General features: G+C 44.8%; 1 protein-coding gene across 2 annotated transcripts in view; it reads left to right on the top strand.

Moving 5' to 3' along the window:
- TNRC6C (trinucleotide repeat containing adaptor 6C) overlaps nucleotides 1–26,914 on the top strand; it is a 149,279-nt gene that overhangs the window by 56,365 nt on the left and 66,000 nt on the right. For both annotated transcript variants that reach the window (XM_088028121.1, XM_088028120.1), the window contains exon 4: nucleotides 15,922–16,248. In XM_088028121.1, coding sequence (XP_087884247.1) covers nucleotides 15,922–16,248 — 327 coding nt within the window. The remainder of the gene's footprint in view (nucleotides 1–15,921; nucleotides 16,249–26,914) is intronic.

Below are 26,914 nucleotides of genomic sequence, written 5' to 3'. Positions count from 1 at the left end.
TTAAATCGCTGACGGAAAGAAGATATAATACATTAATATTTTTTCTGTGGGAACAAAAGAAAGTATATTAAGATGTGGTATTTTTCCCCTAACACATAGGCAACTTAAAAGGATAAAAATTATTGGAAAAAGAAAACAGCTAAGCAGGTACATACATATAAATTCTTCATCGAATTTTAGAAGGAAGGAAGTATAAATCCACTGGGGGCAGGGAGGCGGCACAGTGCTCCTGTTACAAGCCCTTTAACAGCATCTTTTTTTTTTCTTTTTAAGATTTTACTTATTTATTTGACAGAGAGAGACCCAGCAAGAGAGGAAACACAAGCAGGGGGAGTGGGAGAGGGAGAAGCAGGCTTCCCGCTAAGCAGGGAGCCCAATGCATGGGACTCGATCCCAGGACCCTGGGATCATGACCTGAGCCGAAGGCAGGCACCCAACGACTGAGCCACCCAGGCGCCCCAACAGCATCTTCTTTTATTTTTTTTTAGGGATTTTGTTGGAGGGAGAAAAGTTCTTGTTTTTTTTTTTTTTTTTTTTTAAGTACTCTGTACATCCAATGTGGGGCTTGAGCTTACCCTGAGATCAAGATCCACATACTCCCAACAACTGAGCCAGCCAGGTGCCCCTGAAGTTGGATTTTTAAAATTCATTTTTCTTTTTTTTATTGAGGAGTAATTTATAGTCAGAAACATACAGGTTATTATCTGCACAATTCAGGTATAAATATAAAAGATGGCATAAATAAGTGGAGTAGAGTACATTGTTTTGTGTCCAACTTCAGATAACTCAATAACCCAAGGTGGATGTCAAGCTTAAGGGATCTCTTTTTATTTTGTTTTATTTTTTTGTTATTAACATATAATGTATTATTTGTTTCAGGGATACAGGTCTGTGATACATCAGTCTTACACAGTTCACAGTGCTCACCGCAACACATACCCTCCCTAATGTCCATCACCCAGCCACTCCATCCCTCCCACCCGCCTCTACTCCAGCAACCCTTACTTTGTTTCCTGAGATAAAGAGTCTCTTATGGTTTGTCTCCCTTTCTGGTTTCTTCTTGTTTCAATTTTTCCTCTCTTCCCCTATGATCCTCTGCCTTGTTTCTCAGATTTCACATATCAGTGAGATAATACGATAATTGTCCTTCTCTGATTGACTTATTTCGATTAGCATAATACCCTCTAGTTCTATCCACATCGTTGCAAATGGTAAGATTTCTTTTTTTTGATGGCTGCGTAATACTCTATTGTGTGTGTGTGTGTGTGTGTGTGGGTATATATATATATACACCCCATCTTCTTTATCCATTCATCTGTCGATGGCCATCTGGGCTCTTCCCATAGTTTGGCTATTGTGGACATTGCTGCTATAAATATTGGGGTGCAGGTGCCCCTTCAGATTACTACATTTGTACCTTTCGGGTAAATACCCAGTAGTGCAATTGTAACAGCATCTTCTTGAGGGCCCTTCTGCTAAGTCTCAGATAAAGCAGAAGTCTATGTCTCTAAATAGGTTAACTAAAGTGCAATGTTAAATGTAAAGGCAGTTCCAAGTTTAGAGAAAGTTATAATTTATAGCTCTAAAGGAAGCTGATAGTCTGCTCTCTGAGAAATCACTTAACAGATTACTTTCTTTGCTTTGCTTTTTTTTTAACCACTTTATTGAGTTAAATTGGCACACAGTAAACTACATGTATTTAAAGAGGACAGTTTAGTAAGTCTTGGTATGTGCGTACCTGTGAAACCATCCCCACAGTCAAGACAATAATCCATCTCTCCTGGAAGTCTCCCTGCACCCCTGCCAACCCAGTTCTCAGGCCCTCCCCACCTTCATCGGTCCATAGGCAAACACTGCTTCCCATCACTACAGGTTTTCTTTTCTAGACTCCAGTTAGAGCAACGGAACCACACAGGATGCACTCTTGGCTTCTTTCACTCAGAGTAATGCTTTTGAGGTTTGTCCCTGTTGTGTATATCAGCAGTTCACTTCTTTTTATTGCTGAGTGGGGTTCTGTGGTTTGGATATATCACAATTTGTCCTTTTACCTGGTCATGGACATTTGAGTTGTTTCTCATTTTTAGCTCTCGTGAATAAAGCTTCTAGGAACTTTGGTATACAAGTCTCCATAAGGATATGTGCTTTGCTTTTTCTGTGGTAAATATGTAGGAATAGAATGGCTGGATCTTAGGGTAGATGTATGTTTAACCTTCAAGAAACCGCAAAACCTTTTCAGAGTGCTTCCCAGTGCTACATCCTTACCAGTACTTAGAAAATCAGTCTTGATCCTTGTAGAGGTGTGTGGCGATCTCTCATTGTGCTTTTGATTTGAGTTTCTGTAATGGCTGATGGTGTGGAATGTTATCCTCATGTGCTTTTTTGCTGCGTATCCTTGGTGAATATTCAAATATTTTGCTACTTTTTAAAAAGTTGAGTTACTTGCTTTCTTATTCCAGATTGGTTTCTAATATTACATTGACCTCTAGAGTCAGGCAGAAAGACTCATCACTGCAGCTTAGCTTCCTTTGTAATCCATCATTTCCCCATGTGCACAGCTATTTGTAATACAGTAATTTCAGAAAATGCGCACTTTTAACTGCGATCACATTTTGTCTTGCTTTTAACACACCTAAAGATTGTGTTAATAAATGAGCTGTTAGTCACATTTTGCTATCTAGAGTTGTCAAGTTAGTTCATTAATTAAACAATTAACAACTATCTATCAGACAGCAGAGGTAAGTTCCCTGTTCTCAAAGAGATGTATTAGGAGGAAGAGTTACATATATAAGCAAATGAATGCACTGAAATGTTCTGAGGGTTGTGATATATTTATCCCACATCTTCTACCTGAAAGGATTTAAGTACGTTCACTTGGTCATGTTTCTATTCACTGTTTATGCCCCTGTAAGAAAAGATGGCCTGTTTTTAAAAATAAATGAGAAAACTGGGAGAATGGCAAAAACTGCTTTAAAATGAGATGAATGCACGCTAGAGTTGGCCACTTTCCCAGTTGTCCCCAAGTTAGCCATGAAAATGAGATGGGGGGGTACCTTATCCCATCCGTTCTGAACCCACCCACGAGGCCAGTAGAATTGAGCACTCTTAACAGCCTATCCTACCAAAAAAAAGGAGTTGAAACTGGAGAGGGTGGAGGGCAGGGAGACCAGCTCATAGAGTCCATCTTAGGACTTTAGATTTGACCTTTCAGACCAGAGGGAGCCACTGGAGATTTTAAGTGGGAGTGTCTTCATGAGATTTATATTTTAGAAAGATCATGGAACATGCCAGATTGAAGATGAATCAGACAGTTGGAGAGGGAGCTGGATGCAGCTGGTACAGTTAGACTGCTCCACACTTCACACTCCAGATGACAGCTCCGTGGTGAGGGTGGACAGGAAGGGTCGTGTGGTAGAGCCGGCAGAACTTGGAGACCAACTGGGTTACTCATTTGATCCGGCAGATACTTATCAACACCTGTTTGCCTGGCACTGTTTGGTATGGGGAGAAAAAGATAAAAAAAAAAAAAAAAGATATGCTTCGAACCCTCTTGCAGCTTCGAGTCTTATGGAGAACGGGCAGAAACATCAATCACGATGCTGTGTGTGTCAGAACTGACTGGGATGGCAACTGTGAAGGAAAGGAACACGGTCTCATGAGTGCATAGAACAGAAGAACTGGAACCAGGCTGCAGTGAGCGAAGGCATCCCAAGTGATGCTGAATCAGGGTCCGAAGGATGGAGAGAAGGCAGCTAGGCCAGTTAGGGTTAGGCCAGGGAAAGTAGAGAGAGGACTCACGGTCTTCCACATTCGCAGGGAAGAGCATTTGCAAAGGCTGGCTGGCCTGTGTGGCATTCTCCAGGAACTAAACAAACAAAAAGTTGGCGTAGCAGGTGAGTTGTCAGCAAGGGGGAGAGTGGTGTCAGTGAGGCTAAGGTAGGTGGGGACCTAGTGTGCACGGGGCATGTAGAGGTGGAATATTCCTTTTTTTTTTCCTAAGATTGTATTTATTTGACAGAGCAAGAGCACACAAGCAGGGCGGGCAGCAGAGGGAGAGGGAGAAACAGGCTCCCCGCTGAGCAGGGAGCCCAACACAGGGCTTGATCCCAGGACCCTGGGATCATGACCTGAGCTGAAGGCAGACACTTAACCATCTGAGCCACCCAGGCACCCCTGGAATATTCCTTTTCAAAATCAGATTGCAACATGGCCGATTTCCCTCCCCTTCCCCCCCATCCCGCTTGGACTAAATGTTGGCATAGTCTAACTCAGGCTCCCTCTTCTGGCAGGCTCTAGGATTCTGCACTTTTGGAGGACAAACATCCCAGGATTATTGCTGGTCCACGATTTTTACATTTATTAAAGAAAATACACACACAGTCCTACCACACAGGGCAGTATGCATGCCCTGAGAGAACACATTTCAGACATGATTCCACTTAAACCCTCTGTGTTTCATGAGATTTAGGATTTGCTGTTTTTCAAGAGCTTGTTCAGTTATGGATGATTGAGCATAGAAAGAGACGAGGTTAGGCTGGAGGGGAGAAAGCTGAGAAGCTGTGCACTCAGTGGACTCTGTTCACCCTCCATGTCTGTCCAGTGTGCCTCGTTCGGGGAGTATTTCTAGTTAATGTTACGTATTGAAAAGATGATAGAAAAGCCAATAGGTATTAGTGCTGTATTTGTTACTTGGCTTTAACATATGCTGTTATCAAAAGTATCTATTTTGATCTTCTAAATCTTTCCGGCTGTTGCTTAAAAGAACTTAGAAATATTTGCCTATATGATAAATAGTATATTTTTTTAAAGTAGAAGAATCCAAGGCCCAAAACAAAGTAATCTTCTAATAAAATGATTCTTACTGTTAGTAGTCATTATTAAAGTAAATTTACTTTAACATTCATATTATACAGTCTGATGTACTAAGAGTAGCATTTAATTTAATTTCATGCTTTTTAGAGAGGTAACTGTAGTACATTAGAATAGAAAATATCTCTGAACAGCATTCTCTCATTAGCAACAGGCACTAAGATAATGTAGTTAGTAGTTAATGAGTTTGTGCTCATTTTGAGTTGAGCTCCCTAAGTTGCCATGGTGACAGATCAGCCAGAAGCCGTCAACAGAACACACAGAAGGCCACTGCTTGGTACCCCATGGGGACTGCCAATAAACACGGCAGATGGACCCTCCCGCACATAGCTGTCTTCCCCTCGCCTCTTGTTGTTTGTTCTAAGGAGCTTCTCACTATAGTGTTGGCTGCTGTGTAGGTTGCAGAAGAGATTGTAATAATGAAAATCTTCCTTGGAATCACAGATTATTTTAGCCCAGGAAAATAGTTCTCTTTTATAATTGTTTAAGTGAGTGTAAATTTTAAAGTTTAAGAAACTCTGAATCTTTGAGTATATATTCTGAAATAGCTAGAATTAATGCTTGATTTTTGAATATTTTTCTGTCATTGGGTGGTATCTGTACAGAAGAGAAATTCTATGTTTTATCATACAAAAACTTCTATTTCTTAACTTCTAAGATGCCACCAGTTAAAGAACATTGTTCTGATGTCTTACCTACTGATGCAGTTGGAGGGCCAATGAGGAAACTGTGTTAAATTTATACACTAATTATAAGATGCATGCAAATTTCAGAAATAAGACATGTTAACATGTCCCTCTAGGTTGGCATTTATCTATAAAGGAGTACTTTTAAAATATACCGTTGCATGCCTATAGCTGTCAGTGTGCTTTAGGCTTGTTGTGGTGGCCTGTGAGATTCTGGGGGAGCATGTGTAAGGAAGTCCCATTAGGGTAGCCTGTGAGATTCTGGGGGGGCATGTGTAAGGAAGTCCCATTAGGGTAGCCTGTGAGATTCTGGGGGGGCATGTGTAAGGAAGTCCCATTACGGTAGCCTGTGAGATTCGGGGGGGGCATGTGTAAGGAAGTCCCATTACGGTAGCCTGTGAGATTCTGGGGGGCATGTGTAAGGAAGTCCCATTACGGTGAATGCCATTACAAGGAAACCATTGTTGAATATCTAGGTCATGACCACACACCATGATGTTGTCTAGGTGAGTGAAAGAGCTGAATATACTACTTGCTAAAAAAGGATCTGTGCTCTTAATCAGAGTTTAGTTGAAGTGTATAGAAACCACTCTAGCTTTTTTTAAGTACAGGGAATTGAGTGCTTTATAACACCATTGCGAGGCCAGAGGGAGGGGGCACACCCTAGGCTGGGCCTCTAGAAATGATTCCCTACAGAGTCATCCCAAAGAGCTTCTCCCTGGGAAAGAATCAGGAGGCCTCACAGGCACTGTTGACTTCAAGTGCACGGTGTCACCGCTGCAGGGCAGTGATCGGGAAGCTGCCGCCAGCACTGTCTCTCACCGCCACTAAGGCAATGATTGGGAACTAGGACCCTGCCCAGAAACATCCACCATTTCCAGGGCTATGACTTACAGTCAGTGCTCGGGTAGCAGACAGAGAGCAGCGAGGTCACTGCCTGCCAGATCGCATGAGTACGTGTGTCTGCTTGGGGTCTGATCCACAACTGAGGCCTCCTTGCAGCTAGGAACCAGACCCCTGTCAGTCCTGCCCCTGGTGTGCCTGTTGGGGAGTGGGGGGCAGGGAGAGACAGCTTCGACTACTGCTCTGGACCATTTTTAAAAATGATGGAATGGATGACTGCTCATTAACTTTTGTATAGTGTTTGACACTTCCCGGACGGTAGAAATGTGAGACCCAAATTAAATGGGGAGGTTTAGGGCCAGACAAGAGATGTAATCCCCCAGTCCTGCGTACCTCTGTCGGTGTCCATGCTAAGTCACCACGATGCTCCTGTCAGGAGTCTCTGCCTACCTGCCTCCCTTCTTTAGTTAGTTCACTAATTGCAGTCCATGTCATGTGACTTTGAGTTTTTGTTCATCAGCCTAAAATCCTTCCCATTGCTTCCCAGAGGGAAGAGGAGTGAGGAGGATTATTAAGACTGGCCAAGACTTGACCAAACTTCAGTCAGGCTCCTAGACCGTCTCCTAGGCCCGTCCATGCGCTTCCTTATAAAATCCAGTTTTAGCAAGAACCCTGCTAAGTCAGCTTCACCAGAAGCCCCCTCTGCTTCCCGGATGTCTGACCCGGTTCCTCATCCTCCAGTGGCCCCTGGGTGATGCCTCACACCCTGGCTGGCCTTCAGCGAGGATCCCGCTAGGTCAGTTTAGCCAGAAGCCCCCTTACCCTCTACGTTTCCTCTTAGTGATTTTCCATTCACTGCTCCGCTCCCGTGCTCCCTGGCTATAAATTCCTGCCTGTCCCCGCTGCGCTCGGAGTCGAGCCCAATCTCTCTCCCCCACTGTAAATCCCAGCACACGGTCCCTCCGCCCATCAGCCCATCGTGAGGGTCCTGGAGGGAGCTGCCTCACCATCCTTAAGTGTCCTTGCACATTTTTTCTTTACCATAATAAACACTTATAGTGCACTTATTATGTGCTAGATACTGTTCTGAACAGTTCTTTACATATATTAACATTGACTCCTCAAGGTACTCTTACCCCCGTTTTTCCCCCCATTTACCCACATTTTACAGATGGCACAACTGAGTGACAGAGAGGTTAAGTAACTTACCCAGGGTCACCAGCCAGTAAGGGGCAGAGCTGAAATTTAAACCCCAAGTCCGTACCCACAGCCACTACACTGCATCTCTAGAGGTGCTTGGGAATGATAAAGCTCAGGTTGCTCGTGGGGAGAATTTCTTGAGTATACAGTCAGGGAGGGATGGGAAGATGGGGCTTTGGTGGAATCGGTGACATTTTATGTCTAAGCTGGAGATTGGGTACATGAAGGTTTGTTGATTATTTAGAATTTATGCCTTTTGTACGTCTTAAGTATTTCCGAGTAAGTTTTTCTTTAAGATTTTATTTATTTGAGAGAGAGAGAGCGCATGCATGCACACAAGCAGGGGGAGTGACAGGCAGAGGGAGCCCGATACAGGGCTTGATCCCAAGACCCTGGGATCACGGCCTGAGCCAAAGGCAGACACTTAACAGACTGAGCCACCTAGGCGCCCTTCCAAATAAATTTTGAAAGAAAAGAATGTCATGGTAGTATGACTTGGGTAATAAGATGGAAATGTCTTGGTACACTGGGCACCTCTGCTCCCTGCTCTATTAAGTCCCTGGTGAGGAAGGGAAGGTGGACCTTGATGGGAACCTAACATCCCAAGGGTGTCCCCACAGGATTTGTGGAGTGGAGCAGCACTGGGGGCCATGGCTACCATGTTGTTTCCTTTACCTGTGAAGGTGACAGGGGGCATGCAGACAGGACCCCCTGGCTCTAGAGCCTGCATAGACAGGCTGTTGATCAAGGTCAGCTGCTTGTTGAGTTTAAAGAGCAGTGAAACAGTATGTCAGCTCTCCATGAACTTGTAGTCAGAGGAGCCTGTTCCTGGAGAATTTCTCCCCGAAACCAGAGGCTCCAGACTCCTCTGTGCTACAGCCAGAACAGGAACACCCTGGGGGCTCTCCCAGCTGTTGGCCACCAGGTAGATTCCAAACCCCTTACAGAGCCTACGCCTGCCTCTCCAGCCTCAGGCCTAGCCGCTCTCCCTTGAGGCACCAGACTCCAGCCACAGTGGCATGGTTTCAGCCCTTGACAGCACGAAAGCTCCTTCTCAGGTCAGGACCTTCCCCACACTGTGCCAGCTGGCGGGCGTGAGCTCGCGTAGCCCACACATGCACACGAGCTCGGGCGTGCATGCACACACGCTTCACCTGAGCGGCGGTTCTCCAGGCCCAGCCTCATTGTCACCTACTCACCAGAATTAGCTTCTTTGGCCCACTGTTACTCTTGTCATGCTTACCACAGCAAGTACTTGTGTATTTGTGGAGTCATAATCTCTTACTAGATTATCAACTACAAGGACAGGAACCATATGTTTTCCACAGTATACCCAGGGTCTGGCACAAAAATCCATTAAACATGACCTAAATACATAAATATAGAGAGGGTACATGAGGGTACAGACACACTCTGGGCGGTAAAAAGAATGCTAGACAGAGAGAGCCAGCAGACAGCGATTTGAGCCCTGACCCCCTGTGCCCCGTGCCCCTGGTGTTCCAGAGCACCTGACCTCTGCAGTTGCGTATCTCACCACGCGGCCTTTTCTTTCCTTCTTGCCCTGCTGAGATGTGAGCTCCACGGGCGGGAGTCTGCCTTTTCTGTTCTCGGGCATTGCCCCAGTGCCCAGAACAGTGGCTGGCTCTAGGAGGGCTTAGTGTGTGCAGGCGAGGGACCGCCTCTGCCTCTGTAGGAGGGAGCTGGCTGGTATCAGGGTTTCAAAGGTGTAGGAGAAGTTTCCGGCAGTTCAAATAAGGGAATTTTGGCATACCATGTTAGATTATCAGAGGGCTGCTTGGCAGCAGTGGGGGCTTAGAGCAGCATTGGTGGGCGGTAGGTCTCCTCGTTCCTTGAGCCTGCAGCGTCAGGCGGTCTGCAGACCATACCGGAGGTTGGGATGGTGCAAAGGTGTGGGTGGCAGAGGGAAAGGCCAGGGCCCCAGGGGGTGCCGGGTGGGGGAACTGAAGCTCAGACACTGAGACGTGTTGACAGGCGGGATAAAACTTAAGGAGGCTGGGTCAACAAGGGAAGTACCTGCTCTTGGTCTCCTTGTCAAAGTTTGAAGAGGAGCTCCTTCTAAATCTGCCCTCCAGAGCCCCGAAAGGCCAGTTTGAACTTCCTGCCCACACCATAGCCTGCTGTTTGGGGAGAGCAGTAGTAGGAATTTAGAAGCTCTGTGGGCCCTGTTGTGACAGTGCCCTCTGAAAATTTTAACTGAAAGCAGAAAATTGTTTTAAAGAAGCCTTGGTTTCTCAGAGGATGGTGTCATATCTGCCTGTTCCCCAGCAGGTGTCGCTATCATTTGGTAGTTTACTGGGGAGAGGAGAAATCTGGGAGAGTTGGCCCACACACCGGTAAGCTGGCTGCTGTCTTCATGTTCTCAGAGTCAGTGACTTGTTGACGGTCCCTAAATAAAATCAAGCTGAAATTCTCACAGCCTGTGTTCCGCTGCTCTATTAAAACAGTGATGTGTAGGATAGACTTGTCTTTGAGCCTCTGTTGTTGAGGGATAGGCTCAGACGCAGGTGAGTTTGAGAAGAGCAGTGTCATGATGACTTGGATACCCTACTCTTTCTTTGGGCGGTGAGAGATCGAGTAATTTGTATCTGAAGAGAGTAGATGGCTGGTCAGAAACTGCCCATTTGGTTTATCTATATTATACGAACAGATCAAATTTTGAGATCCTCCACTTACCAATTGAGATTATGTGAGTTAGCTGCTAGTTTTCAAAGATCTGAAACATACTGGTTTACACCAGAGAAGCTTTATCACTCTCTCATAACCAAAGAGTCTCACCAGGGTCAGAATTCTTGGTTCCTTCTACCTCATCACTCTGCTATGTGAGGCTTCTCTTCCCTTTCCTTCAAACTTTTCCTACAAAGGACCAGGTAGCAACTGTTAGACTTTGCTGGCCTTGTCTGGTCTCTGTCACATATTCCTCATTGTTCTTTCCCCACCTTTCAAAAATGTGAGAAACACTTAGTTCACCGGCTGGCTCCTGCCCTATGCAGCCCTCTCCCTTTCAGAGGGGAGACTGGTTTGGGATTCTTTGACTCTTAAAATGAAGCTATAAAAGTGACCACATATCATGTAGTGCAGACAACATGAGGAAAATGGAGTATTCCATATTCAGATATCTTAGGATTGGTGCTTTATATTCAAAACTAGTTACCTATTGATAACATTCATTTATTATACTTCTTTAAAACCAGTGACTGAGGGGCGCCTGGGTGGCTCAGTTGGTTAAACCGCTGCCTTCAGCTCAGGTCATGATCCCAGGATCCTGGGATCGAGCCCCACATCGGGCTCCCTGCTCATGCAGGAAGCCTGCTTCTCCCCCTGCCTGCCGCTCCCCCTGCTTGTGCTCTCTCCCTCTCTCTCTCTTGTGTGTCAAATAAATAAAATCTTTAAAAAAAAACCGAGCAACTGATAGCATTCATTTATTATATTAGCCTTCTTCATTTCTGTAGCACGAACTCCTTTTCCCCTAAATATTTTGAAGAGAAACAGCCCTGCTTTTGTCTTCTGATTTTTTTGAGAAGATGACAGCAGTGTAGTGGAAGAGCGTGGGCTGGCGCTCAGAGACGAGGCTGCCGGTGCACCTTGGTCAGCTCACGTGGGCCGTGGGGGTCTGTGCGGAGGAGGGCAGGGCAGGGTGATTTCTTAGGTCCTTGCCAGTTGTTGCCATCGGGTTTTGAGTCCAGGCCGGTTTTCTGCATTTCCATTCTTTGAAAAGGCTGGGTGACAGACGGAAGTACTTGACTCTGATGGTCGCTGGCCTCCAGGGTCAGTTACTACAAAAGAAAGGAGGGTTTTCCCCAGCAAGGGTAGGTGGAGCTCTGTAGCTTACTGATAGTTCTCTTTCCTCGTTCTGTCCCTCTTGCTTCTCTTCCTCTTCCTCCTTTTCTTCCACGGCTGCTTCTTTTGAATTTTGTAGTAAAAGAACCAATTGTGTTCATATTCTGAGCTTCCTAAGAAGCAGTGGCTGGGTCTAGAGTAAAACCTTTGGGCCAGATATATTAAAATGTGTAATAAAGCAAAATGATATCATGCTGATCACATATTTTTATTTAAAAAAATACTTCATTTAGAGAGAGTATGAGCTGGGGGAGGGGCAGAAGAAGAGGGAGAGAGAGAATCACAGACAGATTCCGCGCTGAGCACAGAGACTGACTTGGGGCTCGATCCCGTGACCCCAAGATCATGACCAGACCCGAAATCAAGAGTCGGAGCCTTAACTGACTGAGCCACTCAGGTGTCCCCATGCTAATCACATATTTTTAAATAAATTTAGTGGTGGTATTTTCCAGACAGATGTACTTCTGCTGTGCTCTCAATTTCATTTGCGAAGTGATAATGGAAAGTTGCTATTGAGAGAGATACAGCAAGTTTGCTTTAATTCATAGATTTGGGTTTCTTAATCAAAGTATAATTAGTGTTCTATTAGTTTTCAGGTGTACAGTCTGGTGATTACCCCGTGCTCATCACGCTCAGTGCACTCCTAATCCCTTTCACATGTCTCACCCATCCCCCAGCCCTCTCCCCTCCGGGAACCTCCAGTTTGTGTTCTGTATTTAAGAGTCTGTTTTTTTGTCTCTTTATTTTCTTTATTTGCTCATTCGTTTTGTTTCTTAAATTCCACATATGAGTGAAATCATATGGTATTTGTCTTTCTCTGACTGACTGCTTTCACTTAGCATTATACCCTCTAGGTCCATCCACGTTGTCACAAATGGCAAGATCTCGTTCTTTACTGTGGCCGAGTAATATTCCAGTGTTGTGTGTGTGTGTGTGTGTGTGTGTGTGTACCACATCATCTTTATCTGTTCGTTTATCAGTGAACACTTGGGCTGCTTCCATATCTTGGCTGTTGTAAATAATGCTGCAGTAAACATAGGGGTTCATATATCTTTCCAAGTTAGTGTTTCCATTTTCTTTGGGTAAATCCCAGTAGTGGAATTACTGGATCGTATGGTCATTCTATTTTTATTTATTTATTTTTTTAGAGAGAGGGAGAAAGGGGAGGGAGAGAGAGAATCTTAAGCAGACTCTATGCCCATGCAGAGTCCGACATGGGGGTCCATCTCACCGCCCTGATATCCTGACCTGAAATCAAGAGTCAGACGCTTAACTGACGGAGACACCCAAGTGCCCCTATTTTTAATTTTTTGAGGAACATCCATACTCTTTTACACAGTGGCTGCACCAGTTTGCATTCCCACCAACAGTGCACGAGAGTTCCTAATAGACTTTTTTTTTAGAGCAGTTTTTGGTTTATGGAAAGACTGCGCAGAAAGTATAGAGTCCCCACAATACTTCCTCTCCCCACCCCTAACACATCCTCAGTTTCTCCCATTATGAACTTGAGCCTTGGTGTGGTGCATTTGTTGCAATCAATGAACCAATATTGATACATTATTATTAACTAAAGTCCACAGTTTACATTTGAGTTAACTTTGTATTATGCAGTTCTAATGGGTTTTGACAAATGCTAATGCCAGATATCCACAATTGAAGTATCATACCGATTTACTGTCCTGAACGTCCCCTGTGCTGTACCTCATGGTTTTACTGTCTCCATAGTTTTGCCTTTTCCACAATGTTCTATAGTAGGAATCATAGACTATGAAGCCTTTTCAGACTGGCTTCTTTTACTTAGCAGTAGGCGTGTAAGATTCCTTCATTTCTTGTCAGGACTTGATAGCTCATTTCTTTTAAATGTGAATTTTCCGTTGTACAGATGTACCAGTTCCTTTATCCATCACCTATAGAAGGACATCTCAGTTGCTTCCCATTTTGGGCAACTAGGAATAAAACTGTTCTAAACACTCCTGTGAAGGTTTGTGTAGATAGAAGTTTTCAACTCATTGGGGTAAATACTTAAGAACTTCTGCTATTTTAATTAGCTAAAGGCCAGTGTCAGAAAAAAATACATTGGAAAGCCCCTATGTTTAAAAATCAACCTATAATAGGTTTTATAGGTTTGTTTTTGGTTTTTTTTTTTAAAGGAAAGGTAGAATGGATGTTCATTTCCTTTGCCTTTGAGTTGAAGGTGAATAACCATCAAATCTAAGTAAATTATAAAAAATGTTCCAGGTCTGAGGCAAGGCCAGGGAAATTGGAGCAGAGAGAGGCAGAACATGGGTAAGAGAAACTCTGCACTAGGAAGGGATAGTCACCACAGAACTAAAACCGCGTGCCACAGCCTTTGTTCTTTCCTTAGAAAATCCTAGGTATTCAGAGTTGGAAGGAACCTGAGGGAGTCAGCCATTGATTGTGAGATCATATACCATATACCATATCATACACCATATACCATCCATCATATTCTTATACCAAGAAAGAAAAAGCACTGCCAGTTGACTGACGTGTCATCAGTGGTAGGACAGATCCTGATGTAAATGCTACTAACATATGAAGAAATGTAAGTCTTAGAACTGGTAAAATACACTGTTCACCACAGATGGAGTAACAGGCATGGGACAAAGAACAGTATGATGCTCACGTATTTGGAGTGGCAGAAACTTGAAGGTTTTGCCTAATGGCTTTTATTCCTTCTGGAAAGTAAAGTCGGAGTTCATCTTCTGAGGAGGAGGAGCTAAAGGGAGGCCTTAGCAGCTCCAGAGTGGAAGGTCTTTGAGTGAGTCATTGACAGTAGTGGAACCCAGCAGACCCAGGAAATGGTAGAATGGCTGGGAAGCACTGAGGGTGCCCTGGGTTAGGGACACAAACTCATAGTGATACCAGACTACATGGCTGTGATCTGAGTCAGGAGTGGAGAGAGTGGACAGTGGCACAGTGGCTTCATCTAGGATTAAGGGTTTGCTGGGCAGGGCGACAGAAGAACAGTGGGCAGAGGCCTTGCAGACGCAGACTGTGAGATAGTACAGGGCCATAGGCGCGTGGCAGAGCCCATGCTGGAAGATGAGAAATGCAGGCCATGCGAAATGGGTAATGTAAAGGCTAACAGTAACATTTTGTGTTCCCCCCAGGATTGACTGGAAATACGTTTATAATGTTACTTACACTTCTTAGATAGACACCGAAAACTAGGTATAAACTCATTTTGCATAAAGACATTTACAAATTAAGTAGGAAAAAAACATTTTTTCAAAGAACAAGGTAGGGGCACCTGGGTGGCACAGTTGATTGAGCAGTCAACTCTTGGTTTTGGCTCAGGTCGTGATCTCAGGGTTGTGGGATCAAGCCCTGCATTGGGTTCCATACTCAGTGCGGAGTCTGCTTGAGATTCTCTCTCCCTCTCCCCCACCCCCACCACCTCAAATAACTCAATCAATCCTTTCGGGGAACCTGGGTGGTTCAGTCAGTTAAGCATCTGCCTTTGGCTCAGGTCATGATCTCAGGGTCCTGGGATCAAGCCCTGCATCGGGCTCCCTGCTGAGCTTCTTTCTCTCCCTCTGACACCACCGCCCCCTGCTCATGTGCTCTCTCTCAAATAAATAAAATCTTTTTTTAAAAAAAGGTAAATGTTACGTCCTGGTTGTTCATGTTTCAAGTTCAAGATGGGAACGACTTGAGGCTTAAATTCTTTGCATTTCATCTGTCTGTGCTCCCTTAGGAACGCAGGGTTACTACGCAAATGACCTTCGCATTTGGCATGCTTATTAGTAATAATACAGCCCTATCAGGGCTACCACTCAGCTCCCCTGCACCTTCTTTCTGTTGAAATTACTGTGGAACTTTTGTTTATGCAACACTCAGATGGCATTGTGGCTTTCACTTAATTCAAGTGCATCATTTGCAAGTTAGCCCACCTGTATTCTCTTCCAGCAGATCTGTCATAGAGTGTGGTAGTGCTGTAGATGGCATCGCCACAAATGCTTTAATTGGATAACACAGAATGCATGTGTGTGTGTGTGTATTGTCATCAGAATTAAAACAAAAATATATATAAATTGATGGGCATCTAAGATCCCTTAATTTGAGAAAACACTGGCCAAGAGCAGTGGTTCTCAAAGTGTGGTCCGGGGACTGCCAGCATCATCAGGTCAGTCACCTGGGAACTTGTTGAGTCGAGTCTGATGTAAGCCAAAGTGTGAACTGCTGTGAACTGCTGCTCTACCCTAACTGAATCACCCATTTTACAGATGAGGAAACTGTGGCCCAAAACCTGCTGCTCAGAATTGCAGTTAGTTTCTATGAAAACTGGGTCTCAAACCTGAACCTCTGGGCTTTAATCCATTTCTGTTTCCAAAGCACTACATTGTCATTTCTTTCTCAGTTTTTATTTTGTTTTCTTTGGGTGGGGTTGGATTTTAAAGAGTGTTCCTAAAGTTTTGGGTTCTTGTCATTTTGTTCCTTATAGTGCCAGAACCTACTAAGACCTGTTCAAGCCAGCCCCAACCTGCCGGTACCAGTACCAGCACTTGCACCAGCACTCTGTCCAGCAGCAGCAATGGCAAACGTGCATCTGCCAGCAGCCAGCAGCCAGCTGCGTCCCGTTACCTGCCTCGTGAGGTGCCTCCACGCTTCCGCCAGCAAGAACAGAAGCAGCTGTTAAAGAGAGGCCAGCCATTGCCTGCAGGGGCTCTGGCCAGTGTGAGCCCGACCCAGGGTGCTGGGCCTGCAGGGGTAAGCCCTCCTCCCCTCCCTGGAGCCGGCGCACAGCAGCATCCCAGTAAGCTCCAACCAGGTAAAAATACATAGAATGAGGCATTCCTTTTATCAGAACCGGTGTGCTATTTTCAACTTTGCTGTACAGTGATACAAATAGACATATTTTGGTCCATATTCACTATATGCATATAATGAAGTGAGCTAGCTAGCTAGAAGGTGGATAGATTCATTTCAGTTAAATTTTATTTTATTTTTTTAAGATTTTATTTGAGGGCGCCTGGGTGGCTCAGTTGGTTAAGCGATTGCCTTCGGCTCAGGTCATGATCCTGGAGTCCCGGGATCGAGTCCCACATCGGGCTCCCTGCCCAGCAGGGAGTCTGCTTCTCCCTCTGACCCTCTTCCCTCTCGTGCTCTCTATCTCTCATTCTCTCTCAAATAAATAAATAAAATCTTTAAAAAAAAAAAGATTTTATTTGAGAGAGAGAGCGAGCGCACGAACGGGGGGTGGGTGCAGAGGGAGAGGGAAAAGCAGGCTCCCCATTAAGCAGGGAGCCTGATGCGGGGCTCCATCCCAGGACTCCAAGATCATGACCTGAGCCGAAGGCAGATGCTTAACTGACTGAGCCATGCAGGTGCCCCTCAATTGAATTTTAAAATTCAGTTCTGTTTCCTCCTACTTCTGTATATTATTTCTCATCGGTTTTCCGATGGGATTAGCTCCTTCAGCTAAGTTTGTTTCTCACCAGAAACTAGAGGTCTGCACAAGCGTACATGTGCATCTCTCAAGGCAGATGCCATAGAATCCTGTGGTGACAACTCTTAATGAAACCTTCCTGCCCATTTCCGAGGCCGGCCCGTGACTGTGCCTGCGCTCTCTGCGGGGAGGTCACGGCGTTTGATCGGGAGTGGGTGCTTCTGTCAGTTGTTCAGCCAAACCTGCCAGGTCTCTTGCTCAGCCCCTGCGTGTCTGGGGTTCTGAGCCCCCTGCTTCTTGCTGGCATCCTTGCCTGCCGTTGGACACCAGCTTTCTCTTGACCCCTGAGAGAAATCCCCATCTGTGCCTTTGCTTTACCAAAGTGTTAGAGAAATTTTTGGAAGAGAGCAGAGTACATGTGTTCTGCTGCTGTGTTTCCCTGTTATTTTCTTAAATCGTTCCATTTCGAATGATTTCACGATCAGCATTGGTGCTGGTATGGACACCATATTTGCTGATGGTAGTGAGACTCAGGCCTCAGAAGCAAGGAGGCTTCTTACATTAGATCGGAATCTAAGAGAAACCTGCCACAAGTTATATTAATACTTCTTTCATGTGCTGCTTTCTAACATAGAGGATAATTCCAACATGGCTTAAGAGTTGGGATTTTTTTTAAGATTTTATGTATGTATTTGACAGAGAGGGGAGAGAGAACACAAGCAGGGGAAGTGGGAGAGGGAGAAGCAGACTCTCTGCTGAGCAGGGAGCCCGATGCGGGGCTCAATCCCAGGACCCTGAGATCATGACCTGAGCCGAAGGCAGACGCTTAATGACTGAGCCTCCCAGGCATCCATGGCTTAAGAGTATTAATAGCAGTATTTCTCAAAACTCCGACTTTGTAGTATCTTTGAAACAAATATTTTTAGCTTGGCCATATGTCTTTAAATAGTCTTGACTCTCATCTGCTGAATTCCTGGTAGAGGGTATGTAGGTCAGTGGTTCTCAGCAAAAAGCAAGGAAAAAAAAAAGAAATTATCAAATATAGTCATTAACCAAGAGTATAGTCCATCTACTTCACCACAAGCAGTTATTATCAAACAGTTACTTTGTACACTGAAACATGGTCCTTAGGAAAATCTTAACACAGACAAGGAGTGTGTAGTCATCCCTAAATAGCTTGGTGTTTTAACTTCAGATGCTTGTTTTGAAAAACTGGAAAAGAACTATAACAACCCTGCTTTTTTCAGGCCTTATCCCATTGTTACATGATAAGGTAAGGATGTTGGCAGGACCACATCAGAGTTCCCATCAGATGCTGTTGGTGCAAGATGTTACCAGGACTTTCTTAGATAAGTAGAAAATAAGGAATTGCTTCACATTTGGGGGTTGAAAATAATATCCTTTATTAAAATATTGGTCTCTGTAAATAGCCTCTGGAAAGCTATTTCTAGTTTATTATAGTTAAAGATAGATAGATAGATAGATATAGGGGGAGACTAAATCAGCATTTTCTGTATAAACATCTCAGAAAATGGAATCAATCTATATTATATTAATAAAATAAGAAATGACTGATTTTTGGCTCCCAAACAAAAGTCTTCATTTTATACCAGTTTCATCTCTTTCCCAACAGTTGCTGGTATCATAGCCAGATGAACCTTTCTGATTCAGGTCCCTTCAAAACCTGTCCTGCCTTGCTAGTTCCTACTGCACAAAGTCTCACTTTCTCTGCCTGGCTGTCAAGACAGCCTTGTCTAGTCAGCGTTTTCCCTTCTATTCTATTTGGCTTACTTTCCATTCTACCAGCACTGTTTCCTCACTGTGTCACAAATACGCCAGGCTCAGTGTTGTCTGTCCCAGTACGTGCATGCACCTGATGGCCTCCCCCTTCCTTTCTGTCTGGGTCATCACGGTCCTGCCCCACGAAGCCCCTTCCGTGCTTCCATTCTCTGCTCCTCTTGCTGCCGGAAGGTGCTCAGTCTGCAAATACATCTCACCTTCATGGCACACTGTGCAGCCTACATTGTTTGCTGATTAATTGTAAGAGTCTCAGGTCTTGATTAAATTGAAAGTATCCTATAAAGAGTCTCACTTTCCTATGGTATCACCAGCCTAGTGGGGTGGAATGAGCTCTGCACTATGGGGCGGGGGGGGGGTCCTGGCAGCTATAGCACTGGTCATACCCCCCACCTAGGACTTCATTCTCATCCAAAATCACAGGTCTGAACCTCTCAGGACCTCTAATCTCTAAGGTCTCTTCCCTTTAATTTCTGAGTCAAATATTGTTCCAAAGAGCTTGTTTTGTTTGATTTTGTCCATGGAGACATTGCTGGTACTCCGTCTGGTGTTGTTCGCGAATCAGCACGGGGATTGCAGGGGGGCAGCAACGCGCATGGAGGCAGCATGGCTGTGGGGTCAGGAGACAGGCTGGTGCAGCCACGGCCTAATAAAGTTTCCAGACCCATGACCTCCTGTGTGACTTTGACCAAGTCACTTTCACGGCCTGCCCTCTAGAGTTCTCACCTGTGACCTGGGGGGATTCCTACTCTATAGGACTCCGAGGGTGCGATATTTCTTTGGTACTCAGCAGAGGGCCTTGCAATATAGTAAGTGCTCCATAAGTGCATCAAATATGTGCCCGTCTTTGACATGCTATTATGGAGCAGCAGTTGTTTCTTAAGCTTGCAGAATTTTTAAAATGAATAAATTCCTCACAGTGCAATAAAGCTTTCTTATCCTAGGGGCGCCTGGGTGGCTCAATCGGTTAAGCGTCTGCCTCTAGCTCAGGTCATGATTGGGATCAGGCCCCGCATCGGGCTCCCTGCCCAGTGGGGAGCCTGCTTCTCCCTCTCCTTCTGCCTGCCGTTCCCCCTGCTTGTGCGCTCGCTCTCTCTCTCAAATAAATAAATCTTTAAAAAAAAAGCTTTCTCATCTTTCTCTTACCTGTGTACATTTTGAAATTTCAGCTATCCTTCCCAGAGTTGAAGCATTCTGTGAACTTTTTCATGGTGCAGGTTACTTACTAAATTCATATCCAGGTGAAATCCGGAAGAGTAGCCACATTTTCTTGCTACATTGAAAGTTTCCTAGGTACTGCTTCAAGTAAAAGCTTGTATGATTTTTTTTTTTTTTTAAATAATACATAGATTGTCACTGAGTTTGATTCTGGGTCAGCAGGTTTCCACCCCTGTAGCCACACCTGAAAAACGCAGTTTTGTTCATGATTCCATTCCTCTGACAGTAAGGTTAAGTTAAAAAGTAGGAATGTTCGGTCACTGAACTAAGATCGAGTTACCCAAGCCGGGAGCGGGTAAGTGACTCATCCTTAAGATTTTAACAGCAGACCATTTCTCGTGAAAAGAAAATTGGAAAGGGAGTATTTCAGCCCAGCGCATTAATTTCTGTTTTTCCCAAGTGTATCAGCATGTGGACTCTTTTTCACCCAACAAAGGTATAGTGTGATTGGCAAAGATTAAAGAAGGTTAAATATCCCTGGAAAGAATCAGTGGACTTTGAATCACCTTTATCATAGCTTTAAGAAGTTATGGTGAAAACCTGCTATAACTTAATTAATGAGCATCCTGGTTCTCTCCCATCTGAGTGCAGGGCCGTTTGCCTTACTTCCTCCTCCCTGTGGAGGGACTGTCACAGTGTTTGCTGGAGTAGGGGAGAGCGGCCTTGTCCACCCCAGGATATACAGAAAAGCACTTGTAGGTACCAGTGAACAGTGTAGGTGTGTAAAGAATTGAAAACTGAAGGCATACTCGTTTGAGCCCAGCGAGCGTAGCTACATGTTCTGCACTGTTACGTAAGGCAGTGGTAGCATATGCGAAGAGACCCAGACTGACAGTCATTTCTGTATTCGTTCTTTTCCTTTATGTTCCACATGCTTTTGAAAAGGATATGTCAGTGGATCAGTCTGGCTCTTAAAGTTTTGTTATGATTCACCTTGTAATTTACAGTAATCTGTCAAACTTGTTCATATGGAAAAATTGCATTGCCAGTTTTTGCCATTTTTTGACAAGCCGATACGCTAGCTTAATACTTTTGCACCATGTCTTTCCTCATCAGAATGCCTAGGCAGTAGTGCCACACACAGCTTGCATACCTTTGACAGGAGGAGAGGCTAACCTGCCGGAACTGTGGTCTCTTCAAGCACGTCTGCATTAAGTCACCAAGCAAAACATTTCTTGAATGCCTACTAAGTATAGGGATACATAGTCATGCCTCAGTGGGTTGGGGTGCCAGTAAGAGATAACGGGGGGGGCACATGCCCATTAACCCAGACTGAGGATGGGGGACTGCCAAGGAAGGCTTTTCCATGGAGGAAGACTTTCCAATGGAGGCGACCTGAACTGAGTTTTGGATTAGCTGTGAAAGGCAGGTGATAGAGCAGCCTCCGTGGGGGATGAAGGTGGTTCAGTGTGGCTGAAGTGCAGGGGGCAGTAAGGGGAGATGGGGCTGCAAAGGTAGCTGTTAGTATTACTAAGTAAAGCAATAAACTAGCACAAAAACTTACTGTGATTACCCAGTCACATCAAATTCATATTCAAAGCTATCCCAGCACATTGCTTTTGGAACTTGGTAGGCTAATTCTAAAGTTCATCTAGAAGAGTAAAGGTACATAAATAGAATGGTCAAGAAAATTTTTAAAAAGAGTAATGAGCTATCAAATAGAGCCACGATCCTCCAGTAATTAACTACAACTGCGTGTTACTGGGGCAAGACTAAACAAACAAATTGATGAGATACACTGGAGGGACCAGGGAAAACACATACACGCACACACACATACATGCGCGTGCACACGCACACGCACACGTACACGCACGCACACAGAGGTTTAGGTTAGTATGGTGTGGCCTCCCAAACTACTGGGAAAGTGGCAGCTCCCGTCAACACAGTGCTAGAAAACCATACACGAAACAAACATGAAAACTGTCAGAGGTGACACAGGAGAACATTTCCAGATTGTGGCCTGAAATTTTCTCTTAGGCAAGAAGCCGTGAAAAGAAAGCCTGACAATGTTGAGTGTATGAAAGTTACAGACTTTTTTGTACAATCCCATAAATAAAACCTGAGAGGAAATACCAAGCCTTCCTATAAATCAACAAGGAAAAAACAGTCCAAATAGGAGAATGGGCAAAGAATGTGAACAGGCAGATCGTAAAGCTACTACAAATGAGTCCTAAACATTTTGAGAGAGAGTATTATTTGTGACCAGGAGGAAAATAAGTGAAAATGAAAACAACAGTGATATACCATTTTTCACTTACCAAACTGCCAAAACTTGAAAATCTATTGTAATACCAGCAGTACTGTTGATTGAGTGCTTACTATGTGCTAGATCCAAGGGCTTCACACATTATTAATTTTTTAGTCTTCACAGCAAGACTCCAGAACAACTCCACCTGACTGGTGAGGGCGTGGGAAGGGGCAACTCTGATTTGCTGCAGGTAGGGATGTAACTAGTGTGGCCACTAGGGAGGGCAGTTTGGTAGAATTTATAAAAATTTTAGGTGGTCCTATCTCCTGACCCAGCTCTTTTTATTTTGTTTATTTATTTTTAAGTAGGCTCCATACCCGGCATGGAGCCCAACGCAGGGCTTGGACACACAACCCTGAGATCCAGACCTGAGCTGAGCTCAGGAGTCAGGGGTTAACCAACTGAGCCACCTAGGCGCCCCTCCTGACCCAGCTGTTCTAACTGGGAATACATCTCTTTTGCCCTCCCAGTCCCTATTGCTCAGTGGCTATCGCTTGCCCTGTGGCATGAGCCTAGCGGTAGGTGAGTTGAGAATGTCAAAAGGCAAGAGGGACAAACTGTCAACTGCTGTCTCTTTGAAGGAACACTATTAACCTTCCAGTGACTGACATTGTGCTTTGCCACACGGAGAAAAAGCATGACCTGTGTTTGGAAACCAGTGGAACTTCTGCTGGGTTTCAGGTCTTCTGTCACTGGCAGTATCCAAAGAGATGTACTCAGGAGTTGTCAGTGGTAGAGAGGGGCTCCTGCAAAATGAGACGGAGAGGCCAGGGTTCCTCCCAGCCCCCGTCCAGGTTCCCTATTTAAGCAACATTTGTCCTGAAATAAAACATTGGCCTTCTAAAAAAATAATGCAGGGGAAAAATTGATTTTTTAATTCATGTATGAATTTGGAGGGGAGCTCATGTAGCCAATTGGCAAACACTTGTAACTGGTAAGATAAGTGGTAGTATGTAAATGTAGTGAATCACACGATTCAGGTTCCAGAAAAATGTCATTTTGTCATGTGATTTTCTAGGCAAGATTTGCAAGTCTGCTGCATAGCTCTAGCTCCAAACACTTGAGAGCTTTTGTCTTTAAAAAAAAAAAAAAACACCTCTTTTTCATTGTGCTAAAGGCAGAACAATGTATTGTTTTGGTGACTGCTTTGTACATTTATAAACAGAGGCTTTGATTAATATGCAGTAGGGGAGTGTTTCCTTCTTAGATCTTTTTTAGATAGAGGCAGGAAAGTAATTAAGAAGTTGGACACTTGCCAGTTTACATATGGGGCTCGGTTAGAATATTATCGCCAGTGTTGGTATGCCAAATGTTTCAGGGTTGTTTAGGAAAAGCGAGAAGGAAGAAGGAACGCACAACAAAGGCGGTATGAAAGAGCAGCATTTATTTGCATGCAGCCAGTAGGCATTATGCCCTTATTCTTTTGGCTGATTTTCAGGACAGCAGAAGAGGGGCCCTGGCGCTCCCTGTAGCTGGTCCTGAAGTGCAAACGTTGGTGACAATCGAAAGAATTTAAAGAGGAAGGAAGATCGGTTTAGTGTCAGCTGCAATTAGATAATCAGAGCTTTCAAATCCCCTCCGTGGACGCCTCCCCCTCGCTGAAGGGGATGAATCGGATACCTCCCGGAGCGGAAGGGGCACGGTCGGCCCCTGCCCCGCGGGCGCCCGCAGGTTGCCGGGGCGCAGGCCGGCGCGGGAGTCCGCTGGCGGCGCCACAGCGGGAGGCTCCTGCGGCGCGCGGCCGACATGGTGGAGCTGCGCGCCCCGGCCGGCTCGCCAGGTAGCCGGCTCGCCAGGTAGCGTCTCCCCGGGCTGGGGCGGCCCCTGCCCGCAGCTACCCCACCCCCGGCGGCGCGGAGCAGGAGAGGGAGCGCGGCGGCGGGGGCAGCAGCTCTGCGCCCTGGGCCCTTGGCTGCGGCTCCGACTGGTTAAAATGGCGTCTTGGAAGGGAGCCGCCGGCTAGCACGGTGCTGCACCTTCGCCGCCGCGGCGCCCACTACCCTGACCGCGACCGTGACCCCTGCTCTCCCCGCAGCTCTCCCCCGCTTCGCGAGCTCCCGGCGCGCCCTCCCCAAGCGCCAAGCAGCGCCTTCTGCCCCGCGTTTTGTCGCCGTGCTAATAGGTTCTTAACCTGGAGGAAGCAGGCTCGTCCCACTGCTGCTTTGCAGAAAACACAGGCCCGAAAGCGGAGTCTTGTGCACACTTGGAGTATTGTTCCCAGTAAACCTTTTACTCTGGTCTGCATTTCATAGTTCCTTGCATTTGTGGAAGTTGACAGATGAAATGTTTAGAGTCTGTCCCGCGATGGAATTCTGAATTCAAAGCGCTTTCTCTGCGAGATTCTTGAACGCAGTAAATGCAGTGGATGGGGAGGCATCTTTGCCTCTCAAAAGCTGAAAACAGTTGTTAACATTTATCCTGCGTCTTGAAAGACAAGTGGCAGGGAACTTGTGTTATCAGTAAGCATTAGGAAACATTTTCCAGTAGGGGAAAGCATTCGGAATTACTTCGTTTAGTGTATGGTTTACTCTTTTGTCATTTCAGTTCCAGGGACTGTGGTCATGAAGCATGAACTCTATGCTCTTGTCGGTGTTAGTACTAATTAAGCATTATGCACACTTCTGAGGAAATCTTGTCCACACTTCCCTATCTGATGAATTTGATACCTCATTAAAATTTTGCTTACTCTAGCTCCTGGAAGCTCTTCATTAAATACTTTTCCTTGAAAATTTTATCTTTATATGGTAACATTTTGGAGCTTAAAAGTTTTTCTCTTTAAATCATGTTATTATATAATCCTTTTTAAATTAATCACTTAAGACCGTTATGTTGCTTAGATTTTTATAGAGATATCTAGTTTTAGAATGTGTAGACCATTTAAACAGCAGAAGAAAAGAGAATTTAACATAATACACAAACTTCATTACTTTTTTCTTTTTAAGGCTTTTTTTAGGGGGAATTATTTTGATAGTAGAATGGTGGAGTGGAAGGAGCACTAGATGCAGCTTTCAGTTCTGTCCTTACTGCTTATTGGTTATAACACTGTCTCCAAGTTTGACCTCTCTGAGCCTCTGTTTCCCCATCTGTAAAATGGACATAATTTGTTAAGGTTCAGTTAATTCAATGTGGGTGGAGATACTTCAGAATTTCAAAGTGTTATGCGATGGATATGACAACCCTTAGTTATAAACTCTCTCAGACTTGTTGTATATTACAGGTATGGATTTTAGCCTTTCAGAGCTCCTGGGCTATACAGGAGAGTCTAGAATACCTATAAGAGAATTCAGTCTTGGTTTACTTCAGAGCTTTCCTTCATTTCAAAATGCTTGCTCCTACAAGTCAGTCATTTCACAAAATTTCTTCCCTATAGTTCTCTCTTTTAGACTAGAACTAAAACATAGATTTGTGAATTGATAACACAGTCAAGAGACTTTGGTTTATGCAAAGTGTGTTATTCAAATATTGTCGGAGCCATAAAGTTCTCTTAAGAATAATGGTGTGCCTTAAACATAAAGAGAATAATGAATGGTCTTTTAAATTGTCATTTTTAGAATAAATTATCGTATCAGAATATGTTATGATGGTAGGTGGTGGCAGCGGCAGAGGTGGTGCTGGTGATGAACGTGGTGGCGATGGTGGTGAGGAGGAGGGGGAGAGACATTTAGGGATTCCCTGGAACAGAGTTGCCCAAACCGTGCTCCTCAGAGACCCGCAGAAGACTTGAAAGGAGTCTGAGTGGGGAGGAGACAGTGGGAGTGGATGCAGCCTAATTTTCCAGGCTCTAGGGTTAACACCTCCATGTGTTGGCAATATCAGCTCCACTGTTTGTGTTTTGTTGCTTGTGTTGTTTTTACCTCTGTGCTGAAAAGACTGTGGTGAGTGGTATTTTCAAATCCACTTGAGTCTGTAGTCGAAAACCATAACTGTTGCATTAAAATCATAACTTTTTGCTTTAGCGTTTGAGACCTTTCAAGTGTTTAAAAAGACTTTTATAGGGCGCCTGGGTGGCTCAGTTGGTTAAGCGACTGCCTTCAGCTCAGGTCATGATCCTGGAGTCCCGGGATTGAGTCCCACATCAGGCTCCCTGCTCAGCGAGGAACCTGCTTCTCCCTCTGGCCCTCCCCCTTCTCATGTGCTCTCTCTCTCTCTCTCATTCTCACTCTCTCAAAATAAATAAATCTTTAAAAAAAATAAAATAAAAAGGCTTTTATATTCAAGCTGTTATTTCTTTTTAAGATTTTATTTATTTATTTGAGAGAGGGAACACAAGCAGGGGGCAGGGCAGAGGAGAGGGAGCAGCAGACTCCCCACTGAGCAGGGAGCCCGATGCAGGGCTCCATCCCAGGACCCCGATGCAGGGCTCCATCCCAGGACCCCGGGATCATGGCCTGAGCCAAAGGCAGACACTTAACCGACTGAGCCACCCAGGCGCCCCTCAAACTATTATTTTTTTAAATATTAGAGTAATAGGACACAGTTGTTTCTCATTGTCAAACTTCTTGAGCAGGAAAAATAAATGACAAAACAAGATAGAAGTGAAAGAAGGGGACTAAGGAAAATCTAAGGCATGGAGCGAAGCCTGTCATGCCCGTGTCGATCGTGGCCTGGGGTTCTCTTTGCAAAGAGCGTCCCTGCGGCACTGAGAATGTATCAGAACTGGGAGCACCAAGGAGTAGGGCCAAAAATCAGAAGTACAGCACCACAGTGTAGAAGTAGTTTTACTATTCATCCTTAGCTTTTTGGTTTCTATATATTTAAATAGTGCCCACAAAAGTACTTTTC

This window comes from Eumetopias jubatus, unplaced genomic scaffold, assembly GCF_037043125.1.
Source record: "Eumetopias jubatus isolate StellerSeaLion01/CBP00866 unplaced genomic scaffold, mEumJub1_p1.0 scaffold_10, whole genome shotgun sequence".
Taxonomy (NCBI): Eukaryota; Metazoa; Chordata; class Mammalia; order Carnivora; family Otariidae; genus Eumetopias; species Eumetopias jubatus.
The sequence above is the reverse complement of the archived record's forward strand: the minus strand, read 5'-3'. Positions and strand labels throughout refer to the sequence as shown.